Below are 13,725 nucleotides of genomic sequence, written 5' to 3'. Positions count from 1 at the left end.
GCATTTTAATTGCCCCCTTTACCTCCTCTGATCTGCACAGCCAGGCTGAGGGGTGACCAGGAGGGACTCAGCACCGGTGACCGTGAGGAGTCCAGCTCATACACTTTAAGGGTCCAAGGAGTAGAAAATGAAATAACTAAAACTCAAAACACAGGTTTTCTATTTCTCTGACACTGTGTAAGCTGGAGCTTGGAATTTGAAACCCATCTTCCCACCAAAGCAATACTGTACATGGTGGTTTGGAGGCTAGCATAAGCCACGGAGACCTCTTCCTCCCGAAGACGGAACTTCCAGTAGGGGTCACACAGCTAAGGGACTCGCGTGGCCCGCAGGGGCCCCGAGCTTACACTAACATCACGTCTTTAGTGATGAATGGAACACATACTGAGGGAAAGGCCCTATTCCTATAGACCACCGGTCCGTCCTCCCAACGCCCCCCTGGAAGCAGCAGCTCGGCCCTTCCTTCTTTCCAGTCCCAGGGGCCGTGGCCTCTCCCCACCGGTGGGGACAGAACACAACGGCTGCAGAAACACTATCTGCCCCCTGGGAACTGGCAGTAGCTCGCTGCAGACTCAAGTGGAGGCTGTTGTTCCAACAGACAAGCCCCGTATCAGCCGTGTGGGGTCCCGAGGCCCCGGGGGACAGGTGCTCCTCTTGCCCCAGGCTAGCTGGGAGCACTGCGAGGGGATGATCCTGGCTGGACTGGGTGGGTGCAGAGTCAGGAAGGGGGGCGGGAGATGCTCCCGGGTGTGCAGGCATGGCCGTTCAGGAAAACTCTTATTTTATATCCAAATTAGAGGAAGTAGTGAAATCAGAAAGAAGTGATTGCACTTTTTAGGTATATTCATTTTATTTGCTCAAAAAGTAGGAAATTAAAAAGGAAAACATGATTAAACCCTTGGTATCCTTGCCCCTTGTTTCCAAAAGGGATCTTCTTCTACCTACCAGGTATACTAATTCTCCAAATGAAGAATTTCTCTAAGAGCTGGAAAACACCCCCAAAACTGTTTTTCTCTACGGGCCAGGTGTAGAGGGAAAGATGGGAAAGCGTCCCATGACTGAGCAAATACCTCTTTGTCCTTCCTTTTCCCCTCGGATTATGGAATGGGAGGGGGGGAGTGATTAATAAGTTATCAGAGATATGACTCATTTTAAGTATCCCTCTCTCCTTACATCACCCCAAAATGCGAACCAGACTCACTGGATAGGAAGACAGTGAGATAGAAAGCAGTGTTTCCGAGACTGGATGAGCACCAGAATCACATGGGATGCTTAAAAACCAAAAAGTTCCCTGGGTCCAACACAAAGGTGGAAAAGAGGAATCTGGAGTTTTCCATCACACCCCAGAAAACCCAGATGATCAGTTAAGTACAGGACAGTTAGTATAGAGGAGAGAACCTTGAAGCGTTCACCTGTATCCAGCAGGCCTCTCCTCCTCTCAAATCTCCAGGAAGGCCTTCCAGGGCACCCACCCACATCCAGGTGAGAGGCCTCTCTGACACACCTTCGCCCCAGGTAAGCCCACAGAATCATGTACAGCATTCGTCTCAGGAGGTTATAGCTATTCATCAAAGAAGGACTAACGAATCAGAAATCACAGATTCTGTAAGTAGTTCTTTTCTTTTTTTAAGATTCATTTTATTTGAGAAAGAGAGAGAGAGATAGGGTGTGTTTGCACGAGGTGGGGAGGGATCATCTCAAACAGACTCCACTCTGAGCATCGAGCTCAATGGTTGGGGCTCGACCCCATGACTCTGAGATCATGACCCAGACCAAAACCAAGAGTTCAACACGCAACTGACTGAGCCACCCCAAAGTAGTTCTTTTCCATTATGTGAATTTAGCTGATTAACTTCTCGGAGTCTTATTTTTTTTTCTTGGAAATGAAGAGATCAAACTAATTTTTTTTTCACACTACCACCAGGCTTTATTGCTCAAAATGTAAGCTAAACATTGAAGGTAAATGAGGACCCCAAGAAGACAGAGTCCAGACCCATGGAGCCCAGGCAGCCCAGCCCCTCTGCCACCGGACAGACATTCCTTGCAAGGCAGCACCCCACCCTGGGGGAGATCAAACTAATTTCTTATGGATCCTCCAGTTTGGGAAGCCCAGTCGAGACCCAACTGTATCAGATCACAGCAAGGTTCTACAGAAGACTTGATGTAAAATAACTGGTACAGAGCATACAGTCAACAAACATTTGTGGAATATGTTGGTGTTTTCCCCTATTTTCTCTTCACAAGTAACCTGGGTAATAGGCAAATCTGTCTCATTTTCAATACTTACTTTCACAATCATCTTTAATATCTATAGTGGCAAATGGCATGTCTTTCAGAGAATCCATAGCATCAGCTTCAAATTCTTCTGACATTTCCTCTTCTCTTGACGCATTTTCACACTCATTGGAATTTATTGCTCCTTTAACATATCAAAAAGAAAAAAAATGTATTATTTATTTTTTAATTGTATCCTAAACTAAGACAAGTGAACTGAATTCAATATAAATTAACATTTGTTGAGAAATGATCCTTGTATTTGAATATATTATAGAGTAATATAAACATTATTTGTACCATAGTCTACATTTCTATAAATGTACTTTTATGTTAAACAGCTTTAATAATTTTCTGAAGCATAGTATTCCACTCAGGGTTAGAGGAAGACTGAGTAAATCAACAATCCTCCAGATCTTTTATAGCTAAATTTTCTAACTCTAAATTTCCATTTTTTTTAAATTAAAAAATTAAAAAATAAAACTCCATTTTCCATACTTTTTGAAAACCAATAGCTTTATCTGTCTCATGTTTATTTTTAATAATATCAGTTACATGTTCTCATTTGTACAAGTTCTGACCTTTATTTTTTTTTCAATAGACATATTTTTTCTGTTATTAATTAACATTGGTAATTCATGGCTCTAAATATGCTTTCCTAGAAATTTAATGATTAAACACCAAAAGATTGTATAGTTTCCCTGACTGCCCTCCCAAGGATATTTGCTAATATTAAAGCCACATTTCACACTTGGTTTTTGTTTTTGTTATGGGTGGAACAACCATGTTTCCGGTGGAGGTTAAGGGAAAGAGAGTGTCTGTTTAAACTGATAAAATTGCTAAATGTCTCAGTAGGTGGTCGTCCCAGTACCATTATTTTCCACGCTTCTATTGACAATACACAAATGTTGTTTGAACTAGGACTGAACAAAATCTTGGGATAATTGTATAATTTTTACCCTATGTATTTACTAAAGACTAACCTACCATTAAAGATATTCATGAAGTCATGTATTTCTTTCTGTTGTAATCCTCTATTTTCAAATATATAAAAACCACATTCCATTAAGAATATGGCTTACAACATAATAAGGTCATGAAAGGTCATAGTTAACATACATACCAAAAAAAAAAAATCTAAATTTTTATTGCAATTTGAGTGATCTTTACTACTGCTCACACACATATGCACACACACATTCCAGATAAAAGTGAAAAAATAAAAAAATAAAATAAAAATAAAAAAACAAGATTTATATATAGTCATGTTCAATACCAAAACAAACAAAAAAAGTAATAGTACATTCTTAATAATGATACTATTTATTTACCAAATATGAGTGCCTGGCACACAAGTGTTCAACAAATATTAGTTTACTATGAGCCTATTCATAAACTTATAACAACTTGAAATATGAGAACAAGTAAATGTTTCCTATTTTTATGCCTGAACTGAAAAATACAAATGCAGATTATACCTAAACAAAAATTTTAATAGGTCAATATATATCTTGTACCTTCGGGCACATATAGCTACTCATAAAGAATCATCACTGACCATGCAGCTTACTCTTGAAAAGGTAGCAGCAGAGTATTTAGGCAGGTAAATATGCACAAGGCAGAATGAAAATCAGAACAAAATGAAATAAACCCAACTTTTGTGTTTCTCTTGTATTCTTAATCTAAGAACGTATTACTAATCTCTGAAGATCTAAAGTACAGCATGGTTACTGTAGTCAATACTGTACTATATATACTTGAAATGTGCTCAGAAAGTAAACCTTAAGCATTCTCACAAAAAAAAAAAAGGAACTATGTAACTATGTCAGGTGATGGATGTTAATTAACTTGACTGTGGTAATCATCTCACAATATATACTTGTATAAAATCATCACACTGTACACTTTAAATACATACAATTTTATTTGTGAGTTACATCTCAACAAAGCTGGGAGGAAAAAAGAACTCGGTGATATGAAATTGGCCCATTAGCACTGACATTTCAATTGTGGCTTTAAAGTCTGTGTGCCCCTGGGAAATAGATTGGATTCTTGGCAATGTGTGGAATGGCCTAAGAGGCTGACTTCTGTGCTCTAACAACATACTGTGAAGGCAAAAGGAAGGCTTGAATGGCATGATGAATTGTTATTTTTTTCCATGAAAAAAGTTATCGAAATACTTTCAGTTTATCTCCAGCTCCATTAACCAATAGTTAGAGAAGTGCTACGTGGATCATTCTGCCTCTACAAAAGCAGAATCAGGAAGGAACAATATTGAAAAGAGTGCCATTTAGGTAATGACACAAGGCAAGCTGGCTGATGTAACAGGGAGGGTTTAGTATCAGAAATTAGGAGGCAGATATCCTAGTGTGGTGCTTCCACCTCACTAGCAGTATGATCCCAGGAAATTCATATGAACTCTTCAGGCCCCACTCGGTAGCCCCTCTCCTAGATGACATCATTGTCCTACTTGGAAAACTGTAAATCCTGGCTGCACCTTAGGATCACCTGGAGCTTTTTAAAATGACCAATGCCTGGGTCCCACTCCAGGCCAATTAAATTGGAATCTCTGGAGATCAAGGCAGCTGCTGGTATTTTCTTAAAGCCTTGCAGGGTGACTCTAATGTGGAAGAGAAGATGAAAAATGACTGCTCCCAAAGATCCCTTCTCATCTCTTCCACACCTTGATTCTTCACGAGACCAAGCGACTATGTTGACAGTTGAGAATAATCAACTTAAAAGTAGAAACTCAGATTAGATGTTTACTGTTAGGGGAAACTTTTCTGATCCCCAGCTCAGAGCTGAGTTAGGTAATCCCATCTCCTTCCCAATAGCTAGTGCTTCCTCCAGTCACCGCACATGTAAGTGTCCATCTGTCAGTCTTGTCCATTAGACACTAAGTAAAAGTGATCATATACTTTACCACCCCAAACTGGGATACTTCAGAAAGTGAAAGGGAGGACTTTTCATAATTACATTCCATCCATAAGTATAGACCCCCCATTCTAAGTTCCTTAAGTGCCACATCTTATCTTTATTTGATTCCTCAATGTCTAGTAGTGTTCAGCTCACAGCTGGTGATCAATATGCTTGTACTGAATGACTGGATACAGGTAAGCACACATTCTAGAGTGTTTAATAATAAATCACTCAAGTTACACTGCAATACAACTATTTCGATGCCCAAGAAAAAATAATTTGTGGTGTTTATTTTTTTTTATTTTTTTTTTTTAATTTGTGGTGTTTAAATGGCAGCTTCAGCACATCACAGAGTCTCATTTTCACAGGATGATGAAGGAAATGTACTGCCATCTCATTTGATATAAAAAGTATAGTAGGACTTCCTCAATATCATTCTCCATCTTGTTAAATAAAGCATATAGAAACTTTTGAAATGCAATGCTATGGCAAAATCAATAATCCAGAACTTGAAATAAACTTTGTTCCATGAAACTACAGAATAATAGAAACCATTTTTGTAGACATGAATCATTAACTCTGAAAAAAAGAGAACACCATTTCCAAATAACTCTTCAAAGAATTGCTGGTCATTCTCTAGAGCAATGTTTCTCAACAGAGTTCAAATCTGGAAGCTTTCCTCCAGTTCTCTAAGCTCCACTGTTTGGGCAAAGGTGACAGATGTCACTAAGACACCAACTACACTTTCTTTCTACAGAAACTAGAAGTATTTTGCTTCTGAAATACTGCCTTAAAATAACTGGCTCTTAAATAAAGCATTTAAGCCATAAAATGGTCATTTTGAGTACTTAAAATTTGGTCTGATTAAAACCCTATCTTTTGCACAAATCCAAATAAAATAACAGCTAACACTTGAGCAGGCAATAACACTATGCCGAGCTGTAAGCACTTTATAGGTAATGACTCATTTAATCCACAGAGACAGCTATCAGGGAGGTACTATTAGTTGTTTACTGAGTTTACAGACTGGCCAATGAAGTAACTTGCCCAAGGTCACAGCTAAGTTTAGGGTTGGAATTTGAATCCTGTCACTCTACTGTCAAAACTTCTTTTTCTGGCAACATGCTCCACTGCCTGTTAACATATGTAGTTCACGGAGCTGTAAACTGAGGGAATTCTTTCAAAAGGCACTCTGGCAATAGGTCAGGAGCTATAAAAATGTTTTTCTTACTAATGTATCTGTAGCACATAGGCTGACACGGGCGGGACAATTCCCAGCCCATGTCCACCTGTATCAGTGTAATTAACTAAACTCTTTATGTGCACCCTAATACCTCAAAAAGCAAGCAGGAAGAAAAAAAAAAGGAAGAAAAGGTGGAACTTACATGCCTAATAATAGAGGAATTAATAAAGCACGCTCACACTAATGACACTGAAAATAACAGCTATAAAGACTGCAACAACTGAAAAAAGTTGATAACAACTACTTTAAAAAGCAAATACAACATTGCATGTCTTCTGTCATTATGGTCATGCAAAGGCTGGAGGACATAGATTATTTCTAAGTTCTGGCCTAGCTGCACTCTATTTGTATTTTCCCCCTTTCTGTCATTCAAGTACTTTAAATAGAATATCACTTTTATAAAAAGAATTAATGCACACATTTAAAACATAGGGTGTTATATATCAGCAAGCTGGATTTAAATAAAATATTTTTAAAATAAAATTTAAAACCATAAAGTATACACCGATATTCAAATATACGTGCACTTCAGCAGATGACTTAAGGACAGTTTTGCCTTTTGTCACCCAAAATGCAAGCTTCCTATCTGGGAAATGGAATGTGAGTCCCTGAAGCAGGCCTGTCAGGTCCCCTGTGCGGCTGTCCTCTGTGCGCCTATCCCCTGTGCCACTGTCCCCCGTGCGCCTGTCCCCCGTGCCGCTCTCCGCGTGGTGCTCCCCAAGCCCCAGGGCAAGCGCTGCGGCCACGGAAACGGCGGCGTGTCCCCCCCGCGGAGGGGCTGGGCTGCGTGACCCAGCCGGGCGTCCTCCTCACGGACAGAACAGAAACACAACCCGTTACTAGAGAGAAATGGAGCGCGCAGTCCGCACGGCCCACGGTGCGCGGGGAGGCGCCGAATCAGGTCGCCGTCAACTTGGCCCGCGAGGAGCTGCCCCGGGCCCGAGGCGCGAGGACACGCGGGAAGCTCGGGGCCGGGCCATGGGGGGGGCGTGGGGGCGGTGGGGGGGCCGTGAGTCCCGCGGGCGCCCCCCGCCCCCCACCCCCACTGCAGGGCGGCCACCGGCGGCCGGGGTCACGTCCCGGCGTCTCCTCCCGTGTTTAATCACGAGGGGCGCGTGTCACCGTCTCCGGCCCGTCCCCCCGTCCCCCGGGGCCTCGGGTGCGGGCTCTGCCGGCGCCCCCTCCGGGCCGGGCAGGCCGCGGGCGCCCAGACGGGGCAGCCCCGGGGGCCGGGCCGCGGGGCCGGGGCGCGGGGACGGCGGGGACGGCGGGGACGGCGGGGACGGGGCCCTCCCGGCCTCCCCCGGCCTCCCGCCCGCGCTCACCGGCTCCGGGGCGCTCCATGGCGGCGGCGGAGGAGGAGGAGGCGGAGGCGGAGGAGGCGGGGCGGGAGCAGGCGGGCCCCGGCAGCGGCGGAAGGGGCCGGGCGTTCGCGAGGGACCCGGATGGGGGCGGGGAGGGCGCCGGGCGCCCCGACGGGGAGGGAAAGGAGGGGCGGGGCCCCGCGTGCCCGTGACCCGGCCTCGCCGCCCCCCGCCCCGCCCCCTCCCCCCTCCCCCCTCGCGCCTGGGGATCCGGGCGGCCGGAGCGGCCTGCGGGGCGGCGGCCTGGGGTCTCCTCAGGCCCCGTGGGTCTAGTTTTGCGAAGAGCTTTCGAGACAGTCCTCGTTACAAAATACTTGGGAAGAGCGACACGCTCAGGAATGCGACCGGGACCATCTGTATGACCGGATGTTGCTGCGCTGCAAAACAGAAAAAGCCAGATTGTGGCAAAGTCTCGAACTTTTTTTTTTTATAAATTAATTTTTATTGGTGTTCAATTTACCAACGTACCCAACATACAGAATAACACCCAGTGCTCATTTCGTCAAGTGTCCCCCTTAGTGACCGTGACCCATTCACCCCCATCCCCCGCCCTCCTCCCCTTCCACCACCCCTAGTTCATTTCCCAGAGTTAGGAGTCTTCATGTTCTGTGTCCCTTTCTGATATTTCCCACACATTTCTTCTCCCTTCCCTTATATTCCCTTTCACTATTATTCATATTCCCCAAATGAGTGAGAACATACACTGTTTGTCCTTCTCCGATTGACTTACTTCACACAGCATAATACCCTCCAGCTCCATCCACGTTGAAGCAAATGGTGGGTATTTGTCGCTTCTAATGGCTGAGTAATATTCCATTGTATACATAAACCACATCTTCTTTATCCATTCATCTTTCGATGGGCACCGAGGCTCCTTCCACAGTTTGGCTATTGTGGACATGGCTGCTAGAAACATCGGGGTGCAGGTGTCCTGGCGTTTCATTGCATCTGAATCTTTGGGGTAAATCCCTAACAGTGCAATTGCTGGGTCGTAGGGCAGGTCTATTTTTAATTCTTTGAGGAACCTCCACACAGTTTTCCAGAGTGGCTGCACCAGTTCACATTCCCACCAACAGTGTAAGAGGGTTCCCTTTTCTCCGCATCCTCTCCAACATTTGTTGTTTCCTGCCTTGTTAATTTTCCCCATTCTCACTGGTGTGAGGTGGTATCTCATTGTGGTTTTGATTTGTATTTCCCTGATGGCAAGTGATGCAGAGCATTTTCTCATGTGCATGTTGGCCATGTCTATGTCTTCCTCTGTGAGATTTCTGTTCATGTCTTTTGCCCATTTCATGATTGGATTGTTTGTTTCTATGATGTTGAGTTTAATAAGTTCTTTATAGATTTTGGAAACTAGCCCTTTATCTGATATGTTATTTGCAAATATCTTCTCCCATTCTGTAGGTTGTCTTTGAGTTCTGTTGACTGTATCCTTTGCTGTGCAAAAGCTTCTTATCTTGATGAAGTCCCAATAGTTCATTTTTGCTTTTGTTTCTTTTGCTTTCGTGAATGTATCTTGCAAGAAGTTACTGTGGCCAAGTTCAAAAAGGGTGTTGCCTGTGTTCTCCTCTAGGATTTTGATGGAATCTTGTCTCACATTTAGATCTTTCATCCATTTTGAGTTTATCTTTGTGTCTGGTGCAAGAGAGTGGTCTAGTTTCATTCTTCTGCATGTGGATGTCCAATTTTCCCAGCACCATTTATTGAAGAGACTGTCTTTTTTCCACTGGATAGTCTTTCCTCCTTTGTCAAATATTAGTTGACCATAAAGTTCAGGGTCCACTTCTGGGTTCTCTATTCTGTTCCATTGATCTATGTGTCTGTTTTTTGTGCCAGTACCACACTGTCTTGATGACCACAGCTTTGTAGTACAACCTGAAATCTGGCATTGTGATGCCCCCAACTATGGTTTTCCTTTTTAAAATTCCCCTGGCTATTCGGGGTCTTTTCTGATTCCACACAAATCTTAAAATAATTTGTTCTAACTCTCTGAAGAAAGTCCATGGTATTTTGATAGGGATTGCATTAAACGTGTAAATTGCCCTGGGTAACATTGACATTTTCACAATATTAATTCTGCCAATCCATGAGCATGGAATACTTTTCCATCTCTTTGTGTCTTCCTCAACTTTTAACAACGGTTTTGTGCCTAGAAATGGAAACCAGCTAATTGATTTTTGCAGGTCAAAGCACTGGTGCGAGTTAATGGGGGAGAAAAGCAATTTACTTCATTTTGGGGGGAAAAATTCTTGGAACAGATTTCTACTGGGCTCTTAAGGGCAAAGAAACTCAGCAGCAAGGAAAACGAGGTGCACCCCTCAAATTAGTGTCGCTGTTTGGCAAAGACCCCTTGAGGTACCTTAAGGGACCGGCGCAGGCACTGCCTGGCACAGCCACAGGTGACATAAAGACCACACACGGGAAGGAATAAATCTTGTCACGCTGCTTCTAAGATGATTCTAGCAAGAGTATTGGAGTCGCACGCTCGTAACAACCAGGGGCTGATGACAGACACACGGGGCTCCCCTAACGTTCACTAGGCCACGCAGGTGAAGAGGACGGGCCTTTTTCTTAAGGAACTGATCACCTAACAACAGAAAAACATGAGCATCTTCAATAAGTAATAAACTAAAAGCTGCAAAAAAAAAAAAAGGGGATCCAGGCCTATATTGAAAGGGATAAGAATGCAGGGCCCCAAAATGTGCCGCTTGGATTTGGGGCTGGAGCTATTGAGAAACAGCCGCAAGAGATCGCTCCTTCCCCCTTTATGCTAAAAGCAAGGCTTACACTGCACTTTGTAGAAGGTGATGTAAGCTCCCATTTGTAAAGATTCTCCCCTCTTCTGGAACAGGCAGAAATCGAACCAGAAGAGAAGAGCGGATATCTGCATTAGGAACCTTAGGAAACAACCTTTATTTACCAAACGTTTCCTACTCTGACTGCCTGAAGGCGGAGGCAAGCGTCTGTATTCCCGAGGGCATAGGGTTACTCAGTGAATAGTTGCTGAAGGAAGGAAACTTTTGTGAGCCCTAGATCTGTTTAAGTAGTCAGATTTGTCAAAAAAAGAAAGCAATACATCTAAATTAACTTCATAACAAAGAAAGAGGGTTATAAGAACGTCCTGAAGCTTCACCAGCCTGAGGCAGACTAATAACTGACATTGACGTTGACATTGACCCCCGAATGTTAATTGCTAAATGACCCAACCTGCCCCATCTCTGGCCCGGTGCGACCCTCCAACCTACCAGGGGTCACTAACCTGCGTCTGAGTCCTACATGGGCCTGACATGGCCTATGGACCATCCAGGCTGCCCTCCGGCCCAGCCTTTGCCCTGCCGAGCCCGCCCCCCCCCCCCCCCCCGGGGCTCAGTTTCCGCCCCAGGAAGCGCTGTGTCCTCACCAGACATCAGCTCCCTGGTGGTCCCCCGGCCACGCCGCTTGCCTCAGTCCTCAGGCTTACAATCCTCTTGCAAAGGAGAACACCAGTGCCCCACCCCCCAGCTTATGTTGTGCTTTGAGGTGTTGACAGGTAACAGACCCAAGGTGGAGTCACTTATGCTAAGTGTCAGTGAACCAGGACTCCTTTCTGACCTAATTACAGTTTCCCCTCTCCCAGGAAATCGGAAACTAGTAAATCTGGAATGTCCTGATCAGCACCGGTGAGGTAGTCCACCTGACGGACCCCTTCTGCTCCCCAAAGAAAGATCATGTCACCTGCCCTTTCCTTGTCCCTGGCCCCCTTTTGACTATAAAAGTCTCGCATTTTGTTCAGTTCCTCAGAGCTCCTCTGTATTAGCTAGGGGTGTGCTGGCCCTTTTCATGAATCTTTGAATGAGGTCAATATGACCTTTAAATTTCTTCAACTGAATTTTTTTTATTAAAGATTTATTTATTTATTTATGATAGACATAGAGAGAGAGAGAGGCAGAGACACAGGAGGAGGGAGAAGCAGGCTTCATGCCGGGAGCCCAACGCAGGTCTCGATCCCGGGACTCCAGGATCGCGCCCTGGGCCAAAGGCAAGCGCTAAACACTGAGCCACCCAGGGATCCCCTGAATTTTGTTTTTTAACAATGGATGAAGTGACACCGAAGATGATTTGTGTGAGAGAGAGAGAATTCATTGAGACAGTATGTTCCTTTTGTCAAAAACAAGACAACACGCGGAAACAGAGTCACTTTTGCTAAGCCCCACATCACCAAACCAAGACCTAATTATAATTTCGACAGCAAACCAGGCAGTGGGGAGTCACCTGCCCAGCAGCCTAAAGGAGAGTCAGCTTGCAAGGATCAACACTCTGCTGTGCCCCTAGTATGACCTCCGCCCCCACCCCTGCTGCTTATGACAGCTTTCACTTGGTATAGCCCCCCAGCCTGAGCTCCTGTCCCTCTGTGAGATTAGAGGCTACCCGCTTCAAATCAATTTTTGTTCAAATTGATTTTGTTCAAATAAACTCTTAAAAGCTCCATATGCCTCACTGTATCTCTTAGCAGGTCACACACACGGCCGACTTCTGCCCAGACGACAAGGTGCAGTGCCAAGGTTGTGGGACAGGAAGGGTCCCATTCAGGCTGCAGCAACAGTCCTGCACAGCCACCCCCTCCGCCTGCAGGGCCTGCTGCGGAGGCCACTCAGGCGTCAGGCCAACTCCACTCAGTGTGCTGAGCTCTCTTCAGATCCCTCAGTTCTCCTTTGTGCTAGGGTCTTGTCCCCCTGCATTTCTGCCAAAACCGTTGTTGCTGCTTTGGTGTTCATCCTAGAAGGTTCTTTGGGCCTCCCAATAAACTACACCCACCAATGGTTATCAAGGAAAGTGAGGGCATGCAGTCCACAAGGCACAGCCAAACATCAGTAGAAAGTCAGCTGGTTCCCTTGGTCATCAAGTGTGACTCAGGATGACATCTCATTTTGTTGGATGAGGAATATGTGTGTAACTATAAAACATGTATTTTTTAAAGATTTTATTTATTTATTCATGAGAGAGAGAGAGAGAGAGAGAGAGAGAGAGAAGCAGAGACCCAGGCAGAGGGAGAAGCAGGCTCCCTGCAGGGAGCCCGACATGGGACTGGATCTCAGGACCCCGGGGTCATGCCCTGGGCCAAAGGCAGATGCCCAACCACTAAGCCACCCAGGCGTCCCAAAAACATGTATTCTTTAATATTTGGGTATATTCAAGAAATCACTGTATATCTCTCGATACAGGCATACACACACACGTGTGTAAGCACGAATGTGTGCCATGGTATATATTTTATAAAAATAGAATGATATTGCATCTGGTCTTATAACTTGCTTTTTTCCTTGCAATATATTGTGACTAATTTCTCAGTTCTTAAATATTCTTTTATACTATAATTTCAAAGACTGGATATTAAACCTTTATGTAAATGCGTTCCTGACATATGCAGTATCCATTCACCCCGTCTATCCCTGCTGCTCCATCAGCGTCCCCTGCTTGTGTGTGTCATGAGGATCAGCGCTGAGGTCCCAGGAGGCCCATACTTGGAAGTTTCTCTAAGCTGCGACACATACTTGCTCTATCGGAGAGACACAGAGACGATGCTCCATCCACAGGTGTCCCGTGTACACCTAATACCTCCTGACTCTTAGAACCTCTTGGTCCTTCCATCCCTTTTAATGTGCGACTACATATAAAAGGTACGTGTTTCACTTCCTATTGATCTGTGTATGATACAGCCTCATTCATCTTCTATAACAGAAGAAACAATTATAACAGTTTTCTTAACAATTGAATATTCTTGTATAACATCTGAAATGCAACTGCATCTTACAGATCTAACCCGATCCTCTGTCTAATCTGCTGCGATCTTAGCAAACCTACCTAACTCACCTTGGATATTTCAATTTAGCATCAGAAAATCTACAGAAAGTCTGACCTTACCTTCTGGGTTTTATAGAACTCTCC

The 13,725-nt window shown here is 44.5% G+C and overlaps 1 protein-coding gene across 6 annotated transcripts in view; it reads right to left on the bottom strand.

The window, feature by feature from the left end:
• The window catches only part of AKAP7 (A-kinase anchoring protein 7), a 129,718-nt gene extending 121,887 nt beyond the window's left edge, over positions 1-7,831 (bottom strand). For all 6 annotated transcript variants that reach the window (XR_008662523.1, XM_055310501.1, XM_055310502.1 and 3 more), the window contains exons 1-2: positions 7,762-7,831; positions 2,288-2,419 (exon numbers count right to left, since the gene is read on the bottom strand). Coding sequence is in view for 5 of the 6 variants with exons in the window: in XM_055310501.1 (XP_055166476.1) it covers positions 2,288-2,419; positions 7,762-7,780 (151 nt within the window). In the remaining variant the exon portion in view is untranslated. The remainder of the gene's footprint in view (positions 1-2,287; positions 2,420-7,761) is intronic.
• Between the last annotated feature and the right edge of the window lie 5,894 nt (positions 7,832-13,725).

The sequence above is a fragment of the Nyctereutes procyonoides genome, unplaced genomic scaffold, assembly GCF_905146905.1.
Source record: "Nyctereutes procyonoides isolate TBG_1078 unplaced genomic scaffold, NYPRO_anot_genome, whole genome shotgun sequence".
In the NCBI taxonomy this organism is placed as follows: Eukaryota; Metazoa; Chordata; class Mammalia; order Carnivora; family Canidae; genus Nyctereutes; species Nyctereutes procyonoides.
The sequence above is the reverse complement of the archived record's forward strand: the minus strand, read 5'-3'. Positions and strand labels throughout refer to the sequence as shown.